This window comes from Trachymyrmex cornetzi, unplaced genomic scaffold, assembly GCF_001594075.2.
Source record: "Trachymyrmex cornetzi isolate Tcor2-1 unplaced genomic scaffold, Tcor1.1 scaffold225, whole genome shotgun sequence".
In the NCBI taxonomy this organism is placed as follows: Eukaryota; Metazoa; Arthropoda; class Insecta; order Hymenoptera; family Formicidae; genus Trachymyrmex; species Trachymyrmex cornetzi.
Genome location: NW_017296901.1, coordinates 508,650 through 533,868, shown reverse-complemented (window position 1 = coordinate 533,868; position 25,219 = coordinate 508,650). Strand labels below are relative to the sequence as shown.

General features: G+C 32.9%; 1 protein-coding gene across 5 annotated transcripts; it reads left to right on the top strand.

Annotated features, from left to right (window-relative positions):
* The first annotated feature begins 1,228 nt into the window (after window positions 1-1,228).
* Window positions 1,229-24,851, top strand: Ndg (Nidogen). 5 transcript variants are annotated; one of them, XM_018506520.1, is made up of 21 exons: window positions 1,229-1,453; window positions 12,318-12,596; window positions 12,974-13,179; window positions 13,256-13,347; window positions 13,538-13,684; window positions 14,326-14,559; window positions 15,412-15,940; window positions 16,170-16,336; window positions 16,671-16,799; window positions 16,889-16,987; window positions 17,421-17,585; window positions 20,195-20,320; window positions 21,109-21,231; window positions 21,527-21,870; window positions 22,261-22,597; window positions 22,827-23,055; window positions 23,674-23,849; window positions 23,985-24,093; window positions 24,186-24,304; window positions 24,530-24,707; window positions 24,739-24,851. In XM_018506520.1, the coding sequence occupies exons 1-20, from the start codon at window positions 1,229-1,231 to the stop codon at window positions 24,664-24,666; spliced, it is 3,972 nt and encodes a 1,323-aa protein (XP_018362022.1). In that variant the 3' UTR covers window positions 24,667-24,707; window positions 24,739-24,851. The 5 variants fall into 5 exon arrangements, with proteins under 5 accessions (XP_018362022.1, XP_018362021.1, XP_018362020.1 ...); XM_018506519.1 differs by having other exon boundaries at window positions 24,530-24,710; window positions 24,742-24,851; XM_018506518.1 differs by having other exon boundaries at window positions 24,530-24,851.
* The last annotated feature ends 368 nt before the right edge of the window (window positions 24,852-25,219 follow it).

The following is a 25,219-nucleotide window of genomic DNA, read 5'->3' as shown; positions in this document are numbered from 1 at the left end:
AATACGTGACTTAAGCGCGCCGCTACGATACGCGAATGATACGCAGCTCACACGCATACGCGCAATTTGATCGCGCACACGCATCGCGTGATTTACGAATCTATTACTAAAATCATACTTTTATCGTCTTATTATGAATTATTGCCGACTTGAATGTCGAAAATATTTTTCGGTCATGAGATTTCAAGCTATTTTATGTATAAGGAGAATGTACGTACAAAGATAATAGCGTACTTTGCATACTTTGATGAGTACCTAAAATATATATCAAAAAAATTACATCTTAAATAATATAAAGTTAATAAAATAAACTGATTAGACAAGCTGGCGCTACTTGTTCTCTGTAACCATAAAATCAAATGTTCTCATAAAAATGTACATTAAGAGAAAAAATGCTTACAATTATTATATTGTTCTTTAATCATAATTTATAGTAATTATCAGTGCCAATTTATATTTTTGGTAGAGAATCATAAAAATTTATAATTATTATTAAATACCAACATTACAGCAATAAATAACCAGCAGTTAGCAGTTCTATTTTTATAACTATAATTATGACATTAACTAATAACTATTTTATAATTATAAAAATAGATCTCCTAAATATAATTATTTTATTTTTCAATTATAGTCACAAATACTTGTCTCTCAGCGTGTGTTTAAATAAACCGTGATACATATGATATATCGCACAAACTAATTTTCGTTCTCTTCATGAGATCATCATATGACTGCAGAGACGTTGATCCAACAAAATTAAACTTTTCAAAGAATTATTGTTATTAAAATAAATGAAACCATTAATACAATATTCTTTGTGAAAATACTGGAAAAGAAAATATTTACAAAATCTGTCAATTTATTCCAATATTCTACATGCTTATTCATGGTAGGAACTACACATCACTGCATCAAGTGGTCATCGTACGGTAGGGTACATAGAGAATAAGTGAGAAAAATAAAGAGAGAGAGATGCTAAAGAGTTACATTCGAGATACACTCGATTGCATATTAGCCTATTAGTAATGGAATCGGTAGTAGGGATCGACGTGGTGTCACGAAATTATCATTGAGTGAGGGAAGCGAGTGGCGTTTCATGTACTCGGAACAACGATGAGCAGCCACGCCGGTCGCGGAGCAGCGGCGGGCAAAGGCGATTAGGGGGCAGCAAGAAGAGACGTCGTAGCCAAATCGAACAGCAGTAGCGTTAAGGCAGTCTGAGAGAATGGCTCGCGGCGCAACACGCTGGAGCGTTCTGCTAGGCTCGCTGGCCCTCGTGCTGGCCCTAATCGCGCCCTTTACCGTAGCTTTATCCAAAAGGGATCTGTACCAGCACACAGGTCCAGGTTCCAACGTCCTCGAAACTGATAACAATGGAATGCTGCTATCCGCCGAAGCTATCCTCAATACACCCATCGTTTTTTACGACAAAATCTACAACTCGATATTCGTAAGTATTAATAGTGAATTTATTCTCAGAGTATCGGTTACTCGTATTAAGCATTAAGATACGAATTAGCATTAAGATAGTTAAAACAGTTATTCCAATTGCAAAATTTTTCATTCAATACGGACTTATATATCAAGTCTATATTTAAGTAAATTTTTATCGATGCACAGATCTATGTATATTCTGTTAATGAATGATAATTTTAAAAACGTAATTACAATTTACAGTGAGATAAATATATAATTGATTTTTATTATCTAATCTTAAACCAAAGCGTGCAAAAGTACACATAAATGATTTAAAACATGGCATGTGTTATCACGTACACATCAAATGGAATTGCATATAATGTAGAATAATTTTTATTTCAAAAAATAAATTAAAACACGACTTGAGAAGAAAGTTCTTTCTCATTATTACATCATAATTGTAACATGTAATTATGTAAACACCGTTTTTAATTAAAAAATTATGTTGTAATGTAATCTTTCTATGATTGTATTTTGTCTTATCAAAATAACTTAAAATTTCTTACAATCCAAACAATTAAAAATTTTTAAAAACGGAAACCGAAATGAAAAGAAAATATTTATAAATTGTTATAATTTCGATTAAAACTCAACAATTTCGAGAGACATTCTGCTATTTGTTGTTTTTTTATTATTTACGACTATGAATGCTTTGAAAAGTTATTATTAGACGCGAATCCGCTATTTTTGTATTTATACGCTTGTAAACTGATCGTCGGCGAAAAACACCAGTTCGAAAAAAATCGGCAAATATTCTTGATAACCTATTGCAAATCTGTCCTCGCAATATTTTTACAATTATTGAGATATTTACCACTAAGATGTTGTCAGTAAGATGTAACGTGGTAGTCAATCAAACTTCACGGCACTATCGTATATATAAAGACATTTTATTTTATTCTTACTTTGTATTAGTTTCCCCTCTTTGCCGTAAATATCTAAAAAAAACTACTCCTAAAACATAAAATAGATACAATTAATAAAAATTTGGTACATCATTATACAATTACAATTTTTTTATATTAAACGGAATTAAGTATACATAATTAAGTAAATGTAGAATAATATTCATCTCAAGTAGCTTCATCAAAATATGATTTAAAGAGAAAATGTTAGGTTTTTCTGTAATTATTATATCATAATTATGATAAGTAAACACACTAAAATATAAGTCAAATTTATAATGTCAAATTACATTCAATTTTTTAAAATTATTTCTATAGATCGTTACTGCTTCTACTTAATATATTGTTATCAAAAACAATGGAGTTAAACGACTTAATTCAAGAAAATTTATTAAATTTAATTCAAATTTAGTTTATTATTTGCTAAATTCATACGTCAATGTTTCTATTTCGAAACTAACATAAAAATAGATTTATTTATATTTTGCTACATAGAAGTTAAAAATAACAAAATGTCTGTGTGTATTGTTTTTAACTCAAAGGATTGGATTACCATTGCTTCATTGATATAAAACAGAATACGTTGTTATCCGATTTTTAACCAATATTCTAAAACAATTATTAAAACTATATTTTTTATTAACTGGATTTATATTGAGCTTATATTTAAATAAATTTTGACTGAAGTACAAAAAGTCTACGTTCTTTTTTTTTTGCTAATGAGAGAATACTAGTGAACATTATATCCTTGTAATTACAATAACGTTTTTAAACATTTCAATGTATAACTTTAAATTAAAAAAATATATTGTAACTTAAAACTATACTACAGTTAAAACTAGAAAGTAAAATTTTGTCACTGGATTATATCTAGTTATCTTATCTCTAAGTTTCAATAATAAGAAATTCCCTGATTAGGACAAATTCGAGCCGAGAAAAAATTTACCCAATTCATCAACTTTGTTAATAGGAGCGATAACAGTGACGTGACGCACTCCGCCATAAGTTTGTCTACCCTATCTCTTCGCAGAACGACGAAAAAAGTTATAAAATTGTTCAGACACGTTACAGATTAGGAAACTTAGCGCAGTCACCGCGTGTGACGAACTTCAATTTATGGTCCGGTCTAGAAAAAGTTCCGAGACGGCGAGACGAGCAGCTAGGCGGCGGCGTGCAATTCCTTGGTTAATATCAATTTGTCGCGCGGTAGACAAACGACGAAGCCGTGCGCGCATTCGGTCATTCTCTCAATTCGGCTCGCGGTCTAATCCGGCCGACATCTTCTGGCATGACACGAATTCATTGCGCTCGCGATGACGAACGAACGACTCTCTGGGCGGCACAATCGCGCTTAATTGCGGCGGACGCGCCGCGCTGCTCATCGCGTACAATTTACGAGGGTCCGTTAATTCGTATGAATGAACAAGCTAGAGCGGCGCGAACCGGAAGACGATGCAACGCGCATCCAGAGTCCGAGCCGCGCGATAAGATTCCGGTAGTGTTTACACGCCGAAAGTTCGGTCATAAACGAAAACGTATCTCAAGGAAGTACATGTTGTAGATACACAAGAGCAATCATCGCAATCATCTATCTGTGGTTTTAATTACCTTGAAATATATTACAAAGAAATTCAAAATAAGAGATGTACATATTTATTTCTTTTAAATAATTCATTTAAATAACGTTTTCCATTTAAAAAATTATGACAGGCTTTCTCAACGTGTATTTTTGTATCGAAAGAATATCGCTAAAAAATCGTAAAATATATAAGAAGTATTTTATATAAAGTTTTATGGAGCCAGAAAATAAGCATCATATACAAATTGTATTTATAATTTAGAAATTTTATAATTATACATATTTATTCGTAATTGAATTTTTTATACACTTACACTTCGTAAATATTAGAAGTGAAGTACGTTTTAAACCGTTCACTCATTGGCAAATATACGTCAAGAAACAGCTTTTAAAATCTCTCTCTCTTTTCGAGCAATTCTGTAGCGTGTCCAAAGGTCATTAAAAATTGTTGAAAGACAATTTCGTTTTAATCGATTATCCACGAGAACAATATTTGGATTTTAGTACACTTGACTCATCGTACAAACATCGATAACTAACGATTAGACAAACATAGAAACCGCCGGCGATTAGAAAAATCCGCAGGACACTGCATGATTTCACTTTTCTGCGAATTGTTGTATTACTACAAAGGTGACGGCATGAATGAACGTTAATTATGTCCGACTAGTCGTGTGCAGATTAATGCGAAGGATTCATCTCTCCAAAGTGATTTATTGCGAATCAAGGTGCATGAGCTCATACGTGGAAGTGTTTATGCATTACGCCTCCACAGGGAGCAAACTTGTATTATTAACATTTTCTCAAATGTTTTCCTTCTACTGAAACTGTAGCCTTAATTAATAGCATGGAGTATCTTTAACAAACTCTGATTAATCTATGTACTGAAAGATTATATATGTGTAAATAATATGATCATTTATTATTGAACTCTATTAAAATTGTATGAATATACTGAAAAAAAATTAAATTTTAATAAATAAGATAGCCAAATAAGGCCTAATTTATTTTATTTTTTAAATTAAACCTATTTATTTATTTATGGAGATATTGAAATAAATTAAGTAAGAATGAAATTTTTATTTCACTCATAAAAATAAAATATATCTTCTATATAAAATATTTGTAAATAAACGAAAAATAATTTTTTAACTCAGATATTGGACCTCTTATTATGAATATATAATAAAACCCAAATAAAAAATTAATTAAAAATGATTAAAAAATAAAAATTGAATGGTTTTAAGAGCACTTAATATAATTATAAGTAATTAAAAACCTTTTTAAAATTCTTATTTTGTATATTTTTTTCAGTGTACTAATTGTATATCTGCCATTTGTGACAAGATCATACATAAATAAAATTACTTATTCACACAATTTTATAATGTCCTATATTTTCAAACAAAACTACGTGCGATAGAAAGCATCAAATACCGTTACTGAAATTCACTTTCAAATTGGTGTGACTTTCGCAGCCGCACCGTTACCAAAATGCCGCATTGAAACCATGATCCGCCGTGATCCGTTCCATTCATTGAGGTTCGTCAATAATTCAAGCGTCCGGAATCATCGTAGCGTTATTGATGACGTGCGTATATACGCTTCGCTTAGGGATGCGCGTCGAGTCAAATCACACGCAGAAACTCGGCCGGCCAGTCAGCCGGATGAGCTTAAAGTATAATGACGAATAATTGTGAGAGACTAGGCGGATTAAGAGCTTAGAATGGGAGATTCGATTTTGCAGGTATTGGAATAATACGTACACGGTAATCGTGTATTCTCCTATGCTGGTGCAATACGTGTGTATCAAATGCGTAGTATGGCATTGCACAGCTACAGACTTTATCTTTTGCGTGGCAAAGAACGAGCAGATTATAAAGCTCTTCATGAATTCAAAAAGTTCACGGTTTTTCTATTTTCTTCGTCGTTTTAATATGAAAATAGAAATCGCAAACACAAATAAAAATATGTGTAAAAATAACTTTCAACTAGAATTAAATGTTATATTAAATGTTATTTATATTTTGATAAAAATATATATATTTTAAAGGGATTCGTAGTTTATGTTTACTGTTACCACTGCCTTAAAAAAAATGTTATGATATACCTATAAGAAATGTTATAATAATAATATATTTATAAGTTTATTTATTTAATTTATTTGTCATTAAGGATATATTAGCATACATTAGTTGAGACTTTCCATTCACGACTTTTAATATAAAATTGGATTATTTCATATAAAATAGACAATAAAATATTTATATGAGTATATATATATATAATTAAACTTATAATATTAAATTATACAAAATGTAATATGCAGATATATTTATTTGTATGTCATAATACGATGCCTGATCAATGACCGACAAGATGTAAATAGAAAGTTTAGTCACTGACCGTCATGGTGGTGTATAATAAACAATTATATAATGCATATAATAAGTAAGAAATAAAAATTATGCAGTTAATATCTAGTGTTAACAGAAACAAGAAAAATATATAAATATTAATTTACTCTTTTATCTTGCTAGTGCAAGTAAATGTACATGTAAGTTTATGTGTTGATTACAGAATTAAGTCGCATTAACATCGCGAGACCGCGGTTATGTAAATACTCGCGACAATCTTGATAAAGTTAATCTTGATAATTTTTCACACTATTTAAGTTGCATGAAGAAAATCTAAACTAATGCGTTTTCTGCATACAAGAAATCGCATGTTTCGCTATGAATAAATACGTCCTGCAGAAATAACGCTATTTGATTCTCCGTAAAAATAACACACTAAAAATACATCTTACGGCATTCTTTACCTTTGTGCATTAACGTAAAATTCAGTGGAAGACTGTATCTTTTCCTGCGCTCAATTAAACATTCACATCAAGATAGAGAGTGATACGATAGCCAACTTATGGTGCTATGCAATTAGCCTTGGCGTTTTCCCACATTATTTAGCAGAGACTTAGTGGGAGGAATTGTGAAATTCCGCTCGCGATTCTTCCAAATCATTCCTTCTGTCGTTGACTTCGTCATCGTCGACAAAGTTCAATTAGTCTCGACACGGAATTCTCAGTTAATTTCATTACAGCTTCTTCCGTCTCACCGAGTTTCCTTTCTGAACTTCCGATTACGACATATCTCGTTGTAACCTTGAAATCATCCATCAGCGATGGAAATTCACTGTTTGCTATTTTAAAGAGGGAATTGCTGTTCCATTTTTCTTGCAAACATATTTTAGTTTTTGCTCGCTTTCGTCAATCGTCGTGCTCGTTTCGCTAGTCAGACAAACATCACCGTAGGCGTGTAATTTGTTGGAAATGTTGAAGAGAGCGAGTGTGCAATGTAAAACTAGATAAGTGGAGCTCAAGCATGCAGAGACTTTCGCATGCGAATGCAAAGGCGGATGACAATAAACTAATGGACAGAAATTTTACTTTCTACATTGCAACAGAAATTACATAAGATTCAAAACATTTTTCAAGTTTAAGTGTTTCCAATAATTAAAAATTAACTAAATAACAGTCGATATTTTATTATGCCATTCTATATACAAAAATGCTAAGTGTTTTTCTCAATTAAAATAAAGAAGGATCTCTTTAAAAAGAAATTATTTCTATTAATTATTTTATGTAATAAATCTGTTTGTCACACACGCAATTTTTCGAATAGAAATTTAGACAATTTAAGAAACTATAAAGGCTTTTTTAAAATCGTGTTTATCTATTACAAAATAACAATAATTATTTTAAGTGAAAAATTAGTGATATCTCATAATTTATGTCATCATAATAGTACTTAATTAAAATGATTCAAAATATTATATTTATAGTTATTAAAAAGGATTTGCGCATTATGTAACTCAAAATTGACATTCCAACAAACGTTTCCTCGGTCAATTCTTATACCGTTATTAATGTTATTATGCGGACTCAGGTCAGTGACAAATCGCGGTTGACACAGATGTATATCTCGACGTATCCGCAAACGCGAAGATACGATGATCTACTTAGAGGACCTTCCTACACGACAATCATCTCCATTTCGTCGGTTATCGTCGACGATTCACAGTCATCAAAATGATTGTGGCCGATTGCGCGATTGCGTTAGCGCGTGCGGCATGTGTTACCGAACCCGCCGTCTCTCCTGTCATCTCATTGACTGGTGGCTGCCACTACGTTATGACGATTGTACATATTCCGAGTCTACTAATAACCGCGAGTCAATGAGATGACAAGAGAGACGGCGGTTTCAAACAAATTTTACTTTGGATCCAAATAATAATAAAGAAACCATTACGTCGAATTTTTATGATAATCGCGGTATTAGTAAACTCGGTATATCTCATGACAATCTCATGATAATCTCATTGACTTGCGGCTGCCGACGATTGCACATATACCGAATCTACTAATACCGCGATTATCATAAGAATTCGACGTAATCGTTTCTTTATTATTATTGGGATCCAAAGCAAAATGTTTTGGACTATAATCCATACGATTGGTACTATGAGATTCTAAAGTGTAGGTGAAAAGACTTTGAACTTTCCTTTATTAATCGTCATAAGGAGATTCATTTGTACTCTGTATTTCAAACAAGACACTTTAGAATTTAGGTATAGTTGAGGGTTAAATACTGTATAAAAATAAAAACACTTAAATAATCTTGAAAAAATGATAAGTAGCTTAAAGATTAGAAATTGATTGTAATTAAAACGTGAATCATTAAAATCACTAAAAATTATTACAGTTATTAATTCTAACTTAATTTTTATTAATTAGTTAAAGTTTATTCTTACAAATTATATAAATATGAATGTGCAATATACAGAATCAATTGCGAAATAATTTTTGGTAGAAAGAAAGCAAGTCGAGTAATTTCTCTCAAAAGTTTCCTTGAATATTGAAATATTGGTCGATACAATAGTCGAGTTCAAATTATTTCCAATACTGCGCTTGGTTTGCCAAACATTAGAATCGTTATCGATGATATCAGGAAGAGAGTTGGCAGTTAGCATGGTTTCCTCCTGTTACTTCCAGGCGGTACTATTTTCACCGTTCCACCGCGATTACATGTGTGTACGTGTGTGTCATCGGCTCGGCTGTGACCTATGACCTCGATGATAGCCTCGGCAGTGATAGCGCGTCGAACTTTCCCACTAGCTGACTTACGCGAATGTCAAAACGTCTGAGAACGTAAACGAGCTTCGGCAAGACTATCAATACTGGCTTGACATTCCCAAGCATCGATTATCGGATGCCTCTCTCTCTCTCAATGACCGATACTGATTCGGTTCATAAACTCTCATACGTATAACGGGACGAATATCGATTAAGTATTGAAAGTTGGAAGATTTCTGTTTATTTAAGCTAAATTGCAATTAATACTACCGTAAAAAAACTAACATTTTCCGATACATTTTATAATCCGATATAAAAAAATTTTTTAATTTATAGTAAATTTTATCACAAAAATTAAAAAAAATATTAAACTTATTTTAATATCTTTTTAAATATATTCTTAATATCAATAAATGTAATATTTAAAATTTTTCGGTTTAATAAATACAACTTGTTTTCACATCGAAAAGTTACATTATATAACTATTAAAGTGCAATTAAAAAGTTTAGTTTATATTTTCGATAAGTTGAAATAAGTTAAATACCTTGCCTATTCAACAAAATTATGAAATAAATTTAAGAAATAAATTAATGCCAGAATAGTGTCACAATAGAGATTATTACTTTGTCGCCCTAATTCGTGTCAATTCACTTGAACCGGGTCGCTCGTTAACGATGTGCGACTTGAGCGTTAAATTTGACGCGGCGCCCATAATATTAACCTCACGTGAAAACAATATAGGTCATGGGATGTTCCAGCTTGGACTTTGAGTGGCGCATAAGAATGAACATTGATGAAAAAATGTGAGAGCGAATCACGCAATCCGAATCGAACAAGTATCGAGAAATTCGTATTTTATATACCATATTTATAAAAAAAATAAATAGATAACTTTCATTTTTCTGTTTTAAAAACATATTTTGCTTTTAAAAAAATTTCATTATTCATAAATTTAAAGTTACTTTTAATAAACAGCTTGTCTTACAAAAAGTCACGAAATAGTATATAATTAAAATATACGATGTAATTTTATTCATATATCTTATAGATTTTAAGAATGGTAGCATAATATATCACTTTCTTAATTTCAACATTAAGTAACACTAAGCCGCTAATAGCAAACAGTGTGAGAACCATGTCAATCACTTTCTCCCAGTGTAATATTTCAAGCGGTTGCACCGCTCTTTTGAGAAGTTTTAATTTTGTCTCTTTAATGACGAAGAGTTCTTTTTTTCTTGCGTAGCAGCTGCGGCTTGAAGAGCGCATCTCATCAAACGTGTGTGTGCACGCGTTTAGCGCACTTCATTTTAGCCAATTGACGAAATAAGTCAGCCCCAGATAACATGACTGTTGGCTACTCCTTTTCGCTTTGAATATTATATTTAAAAATAATAAGAAATAGTTGGAATTCTATCTTTTTCTATATAATCTTAATAATTTTTCTCAAAAATTAAAAAGTCTTGTAATATAAAAATGGCAAAAAAAATATCTTATAAACAATTAATATACTTAATAATAAAATAATGGTTTGCTGAAGTATCTAACAATTTAACTAGATACAGATTTAAAAATAATTTTGTTAGTTTATCAAAATAATTATGTAGGATGCTTAAGTGCGATAAGCAATGTTACAAAAAGTTTTGACATTCTAATAATCAGCTTGAATATATCCTATAATTAATTATTTTCATCCAACAAAATTATTTTCAGATTTGTGTGTTTGTAGTTCAATTTTTACACATTGCAGTGAAACCCTCCATTTTTCCTGTATACGTATATATTTTCAAGAATATAATTTACTAAGAATAAGATTAGGCTAAATCTATAAAAAAAAAATGTGTAAATTTCTTCTAACAAAATTTTTTAAATTTATGATTATATTCATTATCATCATTAAAGAATAAAAGGTTCATTACTTATATATAGTATTCTAATGTTTTCGTAAAATGTATTAATCGTCAAAGTTTTTGACATCTCTTGTTTCAAATTTGCTTAAAATTTTTAAAAATAATTATTAACATCTCGTAGACACCGCTCTCACCCTTGACCGCTCTATCATGGGCATGTTCTCGATCAGTCTCGATGAAATGATTGCGATTCCTTCGCGAGTTTACGCAAACGCGACACCGTTCTCGCGCCGGCGTTATAACGAGCGTGCGTTCGTTGGGTGAATGACTCTTCGACGACAGGCGCTCGTTCATTAACGTGCATGCGTGTCTATTGCGAGACTCGCGGAGACTGACGACGTGGGGCAAGTCCCCTTCCTAACAACGTTATTGTCGGATTTCACTAGCAGCACGTGCCAACGATTTACCTGCTGACCCGCTGACGTCGTCCGACCTTCCGCAGTGCGCGCTTTACGGAATTTGATTTACTGTCACGTTCCAATAGACAAGCATGTCTTCGGCGACGAAATTAGTGTTGGGAGATCTTAATACTATCGAATCAATGCACTCCACGATCAAAATTTGCATTATAAAAAAAAACTGCATTTTGTTAGTGGTATTATATATATTTTTTTTAAATATATTGAAGTAATAATAGTGATACACTTTAAAGGATTAGGAATATATTTTTTACACAGTATCGCCACATGTTTGTAAATAATGTTCTAAATAATAAATATTTTATAATTATGAATCTATGGAATATAATTTCCCATTATATATAGAATGGATAAATAGCACTTTGATGAATGCAATCGTTAAGTTTTAAATTTAAATATCGATTATTAACAAAGTTATTGTATAATGTAAATGGGGGACTATAATATCTTCTCCTCTATTATTAAATCATATAATCTTCTGTTATTATTAAATAATATTAAAATGGAACAATTGCCAACTATCAGTCAATTGAAGTTGCATAACGTTAAAGCACTGAAATATTAATAGTTAGATACTGATAATGCGATAAATATTTGATAAATTCCAATAAGCTTCAAATATATGACAAAATTAAACGCTGTAAAATGAATAAGTAAATTGTCGATTTAATTCCTTCTTCTTATTCAATGTTTTAAAATTTTAAACAATCGCTATAAATAGAATCCAAGCATTTCATTGCGTTTACCATAAGTAAATAGAAATTTTGAAAGCTTTTATGACTAATTATACAATATATTTTCAAACTTTTATTAAATACAAAATTAAAACCGAGCACATTTGCAACACAAATTGGCTGAAAATATTGAAGCTGGAAAATCGGTTTTCTCAATTTCAGATAAATGGAAATGGCGTTCTCTCATTCGCTAGGGCCATGCAAAGGTTTTTCAACATTGCGTTTCCTCTTGATGATCCAGTCATCTCGCCTCTTTATACGCATGTCGATACGAGAGCTTCCGGAACAATTTATTGGAGCGAAACCGATTCCCCTGACGTTCTCGCCAGAGCAGGGGGATTAATTCGAAGCGCCTTTAAGGATGCCAATAACTTTATGCCTACGCACGTCTTTTTGGCCACTTGGATGGACGTTGGGTATTACAATGAGCGAAATGATAAGGCAAGTTGCAATCTTTACGCTTATCAAATATTATTACGTTTTCTACTTTTTTAAATAAATCTTTAATTTATATAGGTAAGATTTGTTCGCGTTGCTTAAAATCCTCAAAAATTTTTGCACTTAAAATAAGATAAATATACATATATTATATATTAAGGCGTTGAAGAGAAAGAAAATAAAGATTCTGAGTGCAAAAAATGCAAGCAACACGAGCAAATCTACAATTATAAATGTGAAAAAAGGTTAACGATATGTTTTTAAAACACTTATAAAATTATGTTTAAACTAAACGTTCCATTACTAAGGGAAAATGAAAAGGTAAACATGTAACACGGTTATTTGAAAACATGAATAACGTTCATCGAATCGTCTTTCAGGTGAATACTTATCAAGTCGCTATATCATCCAACGGTACGCATTCCTTTGTTGAACTACTGTACCCGGAAAATGGTATACAGTGGATTCAGGGTGAGTCGCATCCCAACGGTCTCCCAGATGCCAAGGCACAGGCAGGATTCATGAGCGAGGGCAAAATGTATACCCTGAGGGGCTCGGGCACGGACCAAATTCAGAATGTCGACAAGTGAGTAATGGGGAGAGCGGAGGCACCGGCTGTATTCATGTGCGACGTATTCATGGGCCTTTGTAATTGTTTTCAGGTGGTCGAATGTAAATAGGCCTGGCCAGTGGTTGTTTCAAGTCGGTCCCATTGATGAAGGTGAAAATATAAAGACTCCCGATAATATCGAAGGTAAAGAGTATATAATACATATATAATAAAATATAATAATAATCTATATAAAAATATGCTTACTTAAAGGACAATCTATGAGTGCATGATTTATAAATTGCGATAACAAGATTCTAAAATTGCAAAACCAAACGTTATCTCAGATGTTATCTTTATGACATTGATCGAATTAAGCAATATACCTTGTTAGACACGATGACTATGCAGCAAGCGGCCAGCTGTAGGACCGGCGCCACCACTTGCCACAGCAAAGCGACCTGCATTGATTACGAGATCGGATTCTGTTGCAGCTGCAAGCAGGGCTATTTCGGCAACGGGAAATCCTGCCAGCCAAACGGTAAGCTATTTATCAACGGTGTTTGTCGAAATCTCGCGTGCTTGTAGTAAGCGAGATAAGCTCAAGCTAATGGCATGCAAACGCGGCCTTTGAAGTGTTCTTGAAACAGGATAAAGAAGAGATCTTTCAACGTTTCCCCTCTCTACGACGCTTCACCTAACGCGGACAAAGGTACGCAGAAGTTGTCGTAGGGCAAATAGGTGTAACGCAGTAAGTAGCTGCGTTTACTTGCTTTCTCTGATCTATTCATAGTTTACGAGACTGGTTCTTACGACTTTCACGGTAACATCATAAAGACGGCAATACCGTGAAATGGGCCGTGCTACTCTTTGATGATTGTTTCGTTGGCAGTGTCTCTACCAATAATTTTTTTCCACAAGAAAAATGCGATGACTTCTTAAGAAATACAACCAAAATTATATTTCTTTCCAGGTTATATTATCGTCAATTAAATGGTTGTGTAAAAACATCAACAAACAGCACTTATAATTAAAAAAAAAAGAATATTTTGCGTACACAGAAGGATAATTAGGCAACATAGCAATTATAGCAATTTGTTAAAGACGAAAAAAATTCTGGCAATTATAATAAAAATATAAAGATGTTATGGATTTTTTTTATCCAAAAGATTTAATTTTTAGACGTGCCTCTTCGGGTTATTGGTCGAATATCTGGCACGCTGAACGGCGTCGAATTCCCCTCCAGAGATCTTCAATGCTACGTACAAACCAAAGATGGACGAACGTACACAGCTTTATCAAGAGTATCTGAAGAAATCGGCGCTAGTTTCCAACTTTTGGGCAATTTGGGTGGCATTATTGCCTGGCTATTCGCAAAACCTGTTAGCGATACCGAAAACGGATACGAACTTACAGGCAAGAAGCATATATATATTTATACAAACTACAGAAACCTCTAAAATAGGCTTTGTCCAAACATAATATTTGGCGCAAACTTGTCATTTATTTTATTTCACATTTTTATTCTATTTTTTTAGATAAATTAATAGTTTATAAGATTTTGTGCAAAAACGTATGAAGACTGTTTCTAGGACAATGATGCTGAATCCGAATCTGCCATGGAAATATTTCCATCAGAAATATTTTTAATTTTTGAAATACAAGAAGAAACATTTTTTTCTAATATAGAGTGAAATTTTATTGAAATTAGAAAACACATCAGAAGTATTAAGTATTAAATTTCGGTTTTTCATGACTTTAGATCGGTTTCATGTATCAAGCCCAGCAATCCAGTAATAGTCGCTTAACATGTTTTCATCAATATATACACGGGATAATATTTCTTAATTATCATCAAATTCTGGTAAAGACGTTCTTGTTTAATATTTGTCGGACTCAAATTATTTGAAACAAAATGTATTTTAATAATTATATCTTAAAAATCGATATACTATATCTTAGAAATTTGATTTGACGGAATTTTTCTAGTAGCAGATTATTTGGAACTCAGCATTCTAAAATACGTTAAAAAACAATTTCTTTTTTTGCACTAAAAAATTATTCAAAATTTGTATAATATTAACGGAAAACTATATCATATACATTTTGTTAAATAGTACCTATCAAAGATTGTACGTATGATCTGTCGTACTAGTATTACATCTTATTAATGAGCTTGAAAAATTCAAAGAATGTCATAACAATGTTGCCGAAGGAAAGCAGGTTTACAATTACACAGGTACTCATACGAGCGTGTTTCACGGGTAGGCGGCTTATTCAATCACACGGCGGAACTAAACTTCCCGTCGAGCGGCGACAAAGTGACGATACGCAGCAATTATCTCGGATTGGACGTCTTCGGTCAGCTGAAGATGGAAGCAGAAATCATGGGTTCGGTACCGCATTTGGAAAGAGACACCAGGGTAGACTACGGCGACTATGACGAACTCTACACTCGTGCCCAACCAGGAGTGATCCGTTCCCAAAGTGAGCGCACCTGTAAACTTCTGCGTGGAGGTGGAGACGAGAAGGAGATCAACTTCAAGTTGGATCAGATAATCAGTTATCAGGAGTGTCCCTACGCTATCTTTGATCCTGAAGACGACACGACTAGACTAAAGTTTTTCAGGGGTGTTACTGCTTACGAGAACACCGAGGGCATCATTCGATTCGCCGTCAATACTAAGATAGCGCCCCTTGAAGAGGAAGATCCATGTATTCAAGGACGACAAACTTGCGGTGATCATAGCTCTTGCGTGGTCGATGGAGACAGTTTTAGATGCGTGTGTAACGCAGGGTGAGTATATCCAGGAACTTTTAAAGTTACTTTATAAAAGTAACTATAATTACAGTTACAGTTTTTTCTCTTACAAAGTAATAATTACCGATAATTGTTTGTTATTATTTTAAAGCAGAGAATAGTGCTTGTAGGTAAATGAAATGTAGAACAATGTATCGAATAATAATTCTTCAAATGATTATGTGTATATTAATGATATTTACTATATTGCTCGATATGTGGGTAGGTATCAGTATCTATACGAAGAGGACGGTAGTGCGATTTGTGTGGACGTGAATGAATGCACAGCCGGTAACCACATGTGCTCCCCAGATGCTCAATGTATTAATCAAGAAGGTAGCCACATGTGCCAATGTAGAGCTGGATTTACGGGAGACGGTCGTGTCTGTGAAAGTAAGAGCACTTTCATTTATTTTTTAAAATAAATATAGATAAATCTCATATCTTAAAATACAGTTACCGTATTGCGATAACATTCTATTAAATCGATCAAATTCTTACTGCTGATAGTGGCGAGAATCACTTTAACGTCTGATAATACTGTTGGTTAAATATTATCAGACGTTAAAGTATTACTTTTAAATTATTCATTTTCAAATTTAAAGACATTTAAGAAAATCATATATAATAAACATTCACATATTAAATATTCAATTATATAAATATTTTTCGTGAGTTATTTATTTATAAACATTATCTAACTAATACCGTATTATCCATAATACAGGATTGCCGTCTTGTGAAGATACTCGCTGCGGAAATTATGAGCAATGTGTAATGATTGGAAATGTACCCACGTGCACCTGTATACCTGGTTTCGAGGAAACAGAACAGGGATGTTCTCCTTCTCAGCATGGTAAAATCTTTCATATAATTTATGAAAAAATGTTAATAATGGCAACAATGATGATATCCTTTATTGATAAAGCAACTGTACTTTTACAGCACCCTGTAACGAGGAGGATAACTGCTCCCCATACGGACTCTGTATTTCCGATGGGAATAAGAAGAAACACGTGTGCGTTTGTATGCCTGGTTACGTCGGTGAGTAGAAAAGGAATTTTTTGCCTAACGTTGATAATTCCTAAAGAAAACAAATATATAATATATATAATTATTAATACATGTATATATGTGTATAAATTTAAAAAATATACATTTATAATTGCAAAAAATTTTTTTATATTTGAAAAAATAATTTATTTGTCGCGAATTACTTATACAGTTTACTGCATATATAAAAAATATCTAAATTCACAAGTTTTTCTTTTAATCTTCTTCGTTTTTTACGACTTACAATTGTAGTAATATATAAATTTTATAACAATCTGGAAAATGGAGTAATTAAACTGAATGGGCGCGAAATATGACTCAACCGCTTTGTTGAACATAACGATTGTCGTTTCAAACGCATGTGACTATATTGCAATTTGCAAAGTGTTTTCTACCTGTTATTCACATATGCGATTATTTACAGGCGATGGATACACGTGCTACTCCGAATCCGATGTCACCACAACAGACGAACCGCCGCAACCGCAGTGCGTGGTTGGAGTATGTTGGTGTCCAATTGGTTGGGAATTCCGTAATCGTGCCTGCGTAAGGCAGGAGGGAGAATATACGACAATTGATTATCGAGATTGTAAGTTGCATGAAAAATAATTCTGTAATTGTACGATGGCTTTTCGCACCATTTTCCGTGAAACGTGAAAATTTTGTGTTCTGTTTAGATTAACGTAATTTTTCCCCGTTATTCGAATGTGCATCGTATAGCTATTGCGCATATGGCATGAATTAGAGAAATTATTTCTAAGCACCAAGCAAGTAATTTAATTGCACAGCAATAATTAATTGAGCATCAGTAGAATACTTTCTATTGAGATATGTTTATACCACTAAAAATTGAAGATCCTCAGAAAAATCGCATACACCAAACGTTCGATACAATTCAGATATGCAAAAAAAATATAACAATAAAACAGAGTAATATGTGCCTATGTAATATGTATTATGTTAATGTACTAATTAATAGCTTATGACTTAAATTACACTAGAAAAAATGTTTTGTTCTATGAATTAAAATTTTGCTATAACAACAAAAATTTGATTAAAATATATTGAACAAAAATTTTTGGTTAAAATGTATCGAACAAAACTGTAATTTTATACGAACTGAATTGTTTAGTTGGTATAAACAAAAATTTTTGTTCTTTTACAACGTAGAGAAATTATTTTACAAAAGCAACTAAATTTTTTATTATATAAACACAATATTTGGTTGCTGTTAATAAATTACCTCAATTAAACAATTTAACTAAAAGCAATAAAATTTTTTTCCTATATTAATATACAATTATATAATTGTATACATTAAGTAATTAATTTATAATGAAATAGCTGGAGCAACAGAAACGAAAACAGAGTAACAAATTAATATCGTAAATTAAAAAGGTTAAATTCCTATTTGTGTTAAAAGGATTATATTACACTGAGAAAAAAATTGCTCATTTGTCTACATTAATTTAACTGTCTTTATTTAATTGTCTTTTTCTTACAGAATGTATGTATTTAAGATAGAAACAGGAAACACGCTAGTGTTCGTTAAAAGTTCGCATAGCAATAGTACCAGACGTTCAATATACACTTTTCATCGAAAGAAATGAAAATGGACTAAATTAATTCGCATATACGGTCTTAATAAATTGTTTATTATTGTTAAATTAATTTAGTCAAAGAAACAATTTTTTTTTTCAATGTATATACATTGACAATCAAACGTTGTTATATTATTTGTACATATTGTATTGGTATAGTAGCATTTGTCTGTTAAAGCATTACGTATGCTGTATTTTTTCCGGGGGTCATTTTAGTGGAATAGTGAATACTGAAATACAGTTGAGAATTAAAACAATTTGCAAATGAAACACACGACAGGTAACTGCATGCAAATGAATTAACAGGAACAACTTGAATCCCCACGAAAGATCAATATTTAATAACGTGCGAGATTACGATCGTTAATAGTTTGCGACGAACATCGTTCGTCGATGCATCATGCGTTTTAGTATCGGCACATCCGCTCCCTGGATGCTTCGACGACGTCTGCATATGTCCTTTGGGATACGATTACGACCATTTGGAACGAATTTGCGTTCCGCTGCCAGGATACCGACACGACACGATGGGTCCATCAGGATCTAAGCGTACGACGCACTCACTGCTTAGCTTTAAATTATTTGTGTTCATTAATGATTATTAAGTTGCTCTGCATATCATTCTCTTTAACGAGTTTATGACGTCAGGTGCGCGAGGTGCTTTTATTTCTGTGCAATTGTTTTAATTTCATTAACGCGCGATATACCTTTTACCTAAATGCATAATTAAAAACGCCTGCAGGCTCACACATTCAAGCACTTAAAATAACATTTTTATAGTAGTACCGACAATACAATGAAATTAGTTAATAATGTTGGTTTTTGTCGATATATTATAAACTGTGTAAATTCGCAAAAAAAACTTACACATCCCGATTTTTTCGTCATACAGTGCGAGTAAGAAAGAGGTTCTTTCTGTAAATAAGTGTACTTGAAGTTTCGCTATCTTCCAACTCCTTAAACTCACTTTCAGAAACTTGTGATGCGCAACCTTTTAGTGAATAGCGAGATAGAAGATTACCCCAGGAAATTGAGAAATATGTCTATAGTATAATACTCTTGGGAAGGAACAAAATTGTCTTCGCAAACGTGATTGAAATATTTTCATTTCATTAAACAGTTAATATTTATGCTATAAATAATGCAAAAATATTCCTTCTCGTAGTACTCTTTGTGAATAAATAATTTGATTTCAGAACGGATGCTTATCTCGCTTGGAAAATGTTTTCAATGTTTCCTTACTCGAGACGCGATACTTCAAGTTGCACATCAAAATAGATACAGATATCTTGATAAGAGTGTAGCATCGACATCTATATTTTCGGAACAATATTTCTTCTCAAAACTTTTACCATGTTACGCTTAGATATCGATTTTTTACAAAATAAAATAAATATAATTTCCCAGAAACTAATTTTTAAGGATTACAAGATATTTTGTATAACATAATTAACATAAAATTAATCAATAACTATAGTTCATGATATCAGTGCACGCTTATAAAATCATGATTATATTCAATTTTTTGGTCTCGCTATCGAGACAGCCAGCTATCATCGCTGCCTGCAGTGCAATGTATCATAATGCTTGTGTCCAGTATCTTGCAACGTGGTGAACAGGTGTCATCCCTACGCTCAGTGCATCTACGTGACGAGTACCGGCGATTACGAGTGCCGCTGCAATCCGGGGTACGAGGGAGATGGTATGGAATGCATCAAGACAGGTACGTGCGAAATGCATCTTGTAAATACACTTAGGGTAAGCGACAATTAATAAGAATATATTGGAGAGTGCACGTTAAACTTTCCGCGATAACATTAAAAAATTATATTTTTGTATAAATTTGTAAAATAAATTTTTATGCATGTAAAAAAAAACAAGAATTGTTAAATCGCACACGCTTTAATATGTATATAAATCATCACGAAAATGTATATAAATCATCATAAAAATTGAACATTAAACATTTCGTTTCTTGAAATAATCGACATGTTCGTTAAAATCTAAAAATTTCAGGATATCTTCTACACAATTTACTCAAACATTACACTTAGAGAAAACATGATGATGGCAAAACAGGTGACAATTATACAAGTTTTATACGTAGAATTAACGTACAAATAGGTACATTAATAGATTATAGCTACAATAAATAATATATACCTGCAATAATAATAATTACAGTAATATTTTATACCTGCAATAACTTCAAAATAATTTATTTAACTGTGAACATTAATTCTGCATGTAACATTTTATAATTGTCACCTTTACATACAATCGCTAGTACTATGTCTTTTTCTCTTAAATATCGATTAAACTTTTTAATCTTATTGTTAGGACAACTAGCCATCATCATCATTTGTTATGCCATGTATCGTGCCTTTCAATACTCTTACGTTTAATAATTCCATTTTTCTAAGGAAAAAGCCTAAATCTCTTTCTCGTGAAAGCAGTATAAAGGTACGTTAATGTACGATAATACAACGATACGACTTCTTCTTCATACAGAGGTATCCTGCTTGGAAGTGGATATCTGTGATCTCAACGCGTCCTGTCAGTACGAGGAACCAATGGCAAGATGCGTGTGCAATCCAGGATACACAGGCGATGGAACAACATGCAGTCGTATCGGTGCTTTCACTATCTATACTTTTTTTAAATTTTTCTTTCATTCATTGCGCATGTCGCACGACGTACTTCGGAATGTCAACACGATTTCTTTCTCTCCCTTCATTATGCGCATACATATTGCCTCCTTTGCGTTTCGCATTACCATGTAAATCGAGAAATTGACGATCAAGATCGACCTCTAAGTTCAACAATAAGTGACTATTTCAAATCAGAATAGAATTCGTGTTTTGTATATCGCGCTGCAATCCGCGAAACACAACAATTGACATTCGCCGTTGGCTTTCTTACATTTTAGACGAATGCAACGACAATTCCGAGTGCGAGAAGAACGAACAATGCACCTATCACCCCATGAGCTCGCGTTACGAATGCACCTGCAAACCCGGATTCAGCATCGACAAGGATCAATGCGTGCCGTCCGATTGCTCGGCAAATCTTTCTCAGTGCAACGTGAACGCGCAATGCATGCCGTCCAGCGACGGTAGCTTCAAATGCTCCTGCATTAAAGGTTTTCACGGCGACGGTATGCGCCAATGTGTCGAGGATCATATCGGCTGTAATGTTTTGAATAACTGTGGCCGAAATGCAGTTTGTGCATACAATCAGACAACCACGAATTTCGCGTGCATTTGCCAACCGGTGCGTACACAGACGAATATTATGTCATCACATAAGATAATCGAGTTTGTTGCTACATGTATGTACAACGTGCACATACGTACTTTATTATGCCGTATGTAAGTGCCGTTGCACACGTATTATAAAGAGAGACGAGCGAGATTAAATATTAAAATTAAAAAATTTTTACTTTGAGAATTTGACATACTCATCTGAGAGTAAAAATAAAGATACTCTCGAAAGTTGAATTAAAAGGGGATAAAAATGTAAAGTATAAAATGCAAAAAGTAAAATACTTTTTTTTTAATATAACGCATTTAATAATATGACAGTATAATGTGCAGCAGTAACTCTTTTTCTCTTACAATTTATAGTATAAAATATGAATGACAGGAATCTGACCACTTTTAGGGTTATTACGGTAATGGTTTCACATGTCGGCCACAATCCTCGTGCAGAGACGATCCGAATATCTGCTCTTCAGAAGCAAATTGCTTGTCGACCGGTGAGAATCAGGTCTCTTGCGTTTGTAATGACGGTTATATTGGCGACGGCATAAATTGTAAACGCCGGCCGAGGCACGACTCCAATTTTTTACTGGTAAACCAAGGAATGGCCACGCATCGGATACCATTCATGCCCACACGACAGAATCCAGGAAATCCGATCTACATAGCTTACACACAAATGGCGATAGCCCTAGATATCGATTGCCTTGGGGGCAAAGCTTACTCCAGCGATATTACTGGTAAATTTATGTTCAAATGAATCTTATTCTAAATTTATTAATATTATAAAGATCTTTAAATAAAATAAATATTTCACAAAATAATACATTAACAGACACATTCTCTAACAAATTAAATTTAAATTTAATTTAGTATTAACACATTTATTGATTGCCAATGAGTTGAAAAAGCAATTACGGTCTAAGAATAAGATAGCTTTGTAAGATAAAATCGCAATCTATCTCACAGGCAACAGGATAGTCGAACTGTCTTATAACGGATCGATAGCAGAGACATTTATTCCGAAAGTTAGCAGTCCCGAGGGACTGTCGGTCGATTGGGTCTCGAGGAACATCTTCTGGACCGACTCAGGCAAGACGACCGTTGAGGTTGCCAGTCTAGTGACAAAGAAACGCAAAGTCCTCGTTTCCGATGGACTGGTCAATCCGAGGGGAATAGCTGTTCATCCATATCGGGGGTACGGCTATAGATAAGGACGCAGAAAATCTATTTGCAAAACTTCTCAGTTCCATGTTCAAGATCTTCTGCAATCTTATCTACGGAAAGAATCACTTTGCTGAAAGATCTAAAATTTTACTGAATACAAATCTAAAAATAATTTTGTTAAATCGTCAAAATAACTTTATTAAAATTCAAATTGGTTGCTAGAGTATCAAAATATTTTGCAGCATCGTGCTCATCAATGTTTAATTGCCAAAATAATTATTTTCATGTTCCAACAAAATTATTTTCAGATCTGTAGCCAGCAAAATTTTAGAAATTTTGAATTTTTTAGCAAAATCACTGTTTCCGTACACTTATAAGATCATTCGTTCTATTTGTATGACTAAATAAAATAAAGTTAGTTTCTTTTAATTACAAATTATTTTACACCGCTATATATTTATAGAAGAAATTCCAACGTTTATTAATTTTAGACTGATTAATAAACATAATAAAACATGTCAATATAACCTTGATATTATAATACCATCTTACTAAAATATCTATTTAAATTATTATATTTTAATATTGTTAAATTCTGACATTTTAATCTTGCAATATTTAAATTTTCCAACGAATATTTTTGTTTCAGAAAGATATTTTGGTCTGACTGGAATCGCGCTTCCTCCAAATTGGAGTGGGCTAATGAAGATGGAACAGACCGAGCAATCTTCCTTCAGGGTGATTACGTTAAGCTGCCGAATTCATTAACTATCGATTGGGCGACGGATGAGCTATGCTGGGCTGATGCCGGAACGTTCACGATAAGTAAATATAGATTTTAATCACTTGAACGCGTCGAAATAACATCCATTAATCTTAGGAGAAAAATGTCCGACGGTATAATATATTTCATTATCATAGAGCTTGCTACTTTAATAACAAATAATCTCTTTTTCTAAGGTTGTATTGAGATAGACAGCAAGAGAGTCACTGTCGTAGCAAATGAACTTACTTATCCGTTTGGCTTGGCAATTTCTCAAAATCATTACTACTGGACCGACTGGAAAACGTAAGGGAATAAAATATTCGCTCGCGCGCGCAGACAATCCAGAGAATGCTATAAAACGTAAAAGTTTTTATATTACGCTTCTTCCATTGCAGCCACAAGATCGAAGTCGGCATGAAGACTAATGGCGAAAGACGCACACCACTGTCTGTTCCGCCAGGTGGAAGTGGAAAACTATATGGTATCGTGGTTGTTCCCGAGTCATGTCCTAGAGGTAAATTCTTTATCTCTCCGTAGAGATCTATTCCTAAAAATTATACATTTCTAGGAAATATATATAATTTCAAATTTTACTGCGTCAGTCAAGAAATTTTTTGACTGAAACCTAAATCAACATCATGAGAATCAGAGAAATTTTACAAGTTTTTCTCTACAGAAAGAAAGTTGCTAAAAACGAGAAATATCAGAAATTCTATAATTCACGATCACTTGTTTGCAGTGACAAATGTGTGCCAGTACGACAACGGAAGGTGCAACAAGAATCAGCTTTGTCTACCAGACGGTCAAGGCGGCAGGACGTGTGCGTGCGCGGATGATGCGACAGGACCCTGTACTGACTCCCGTTATTTGTCTTAGATCCGTCTTCGATCTTGTATAGAAATAAAACAACGCAACGTGTAAAACAAACAACTCGCGTTCGATATTACGGTAGCTGATAAGAAAGTCTTGCACTGGCGCTCACATCGAGCTAAATTCGCAATAACCATTAGACCAAATGTAAATTATAACGTTATTCGTAATATCAACAATTAGCTGTCACCGATATTCTCAAACATCTACTTTTGTATCTATTAATCGCGACATGCGATACAAGCTGTATTGCGACTCGGTCTTATTTAATAAAAATGAAGGAAACGATAACGAGCACTGATATTCATATAATTACAACCATTTCCGTCTACATTTCTCGTCCATTGTAAATCTTTTCCGAGTTTATTCACTTGATAAGTTTTATAATTAACTACGTAGAGAAAAAAAAATAGGAATTCAAAGAACTTTAAATAAAACTGCTCTACAAAGATTAAAAATTATTATACCCATAACGTAATGAGAAGTAAAATCCAATTACCAATAATTATCGTATTACTACAAGCATTTTATTTCATATACATATATACTGTATATATAC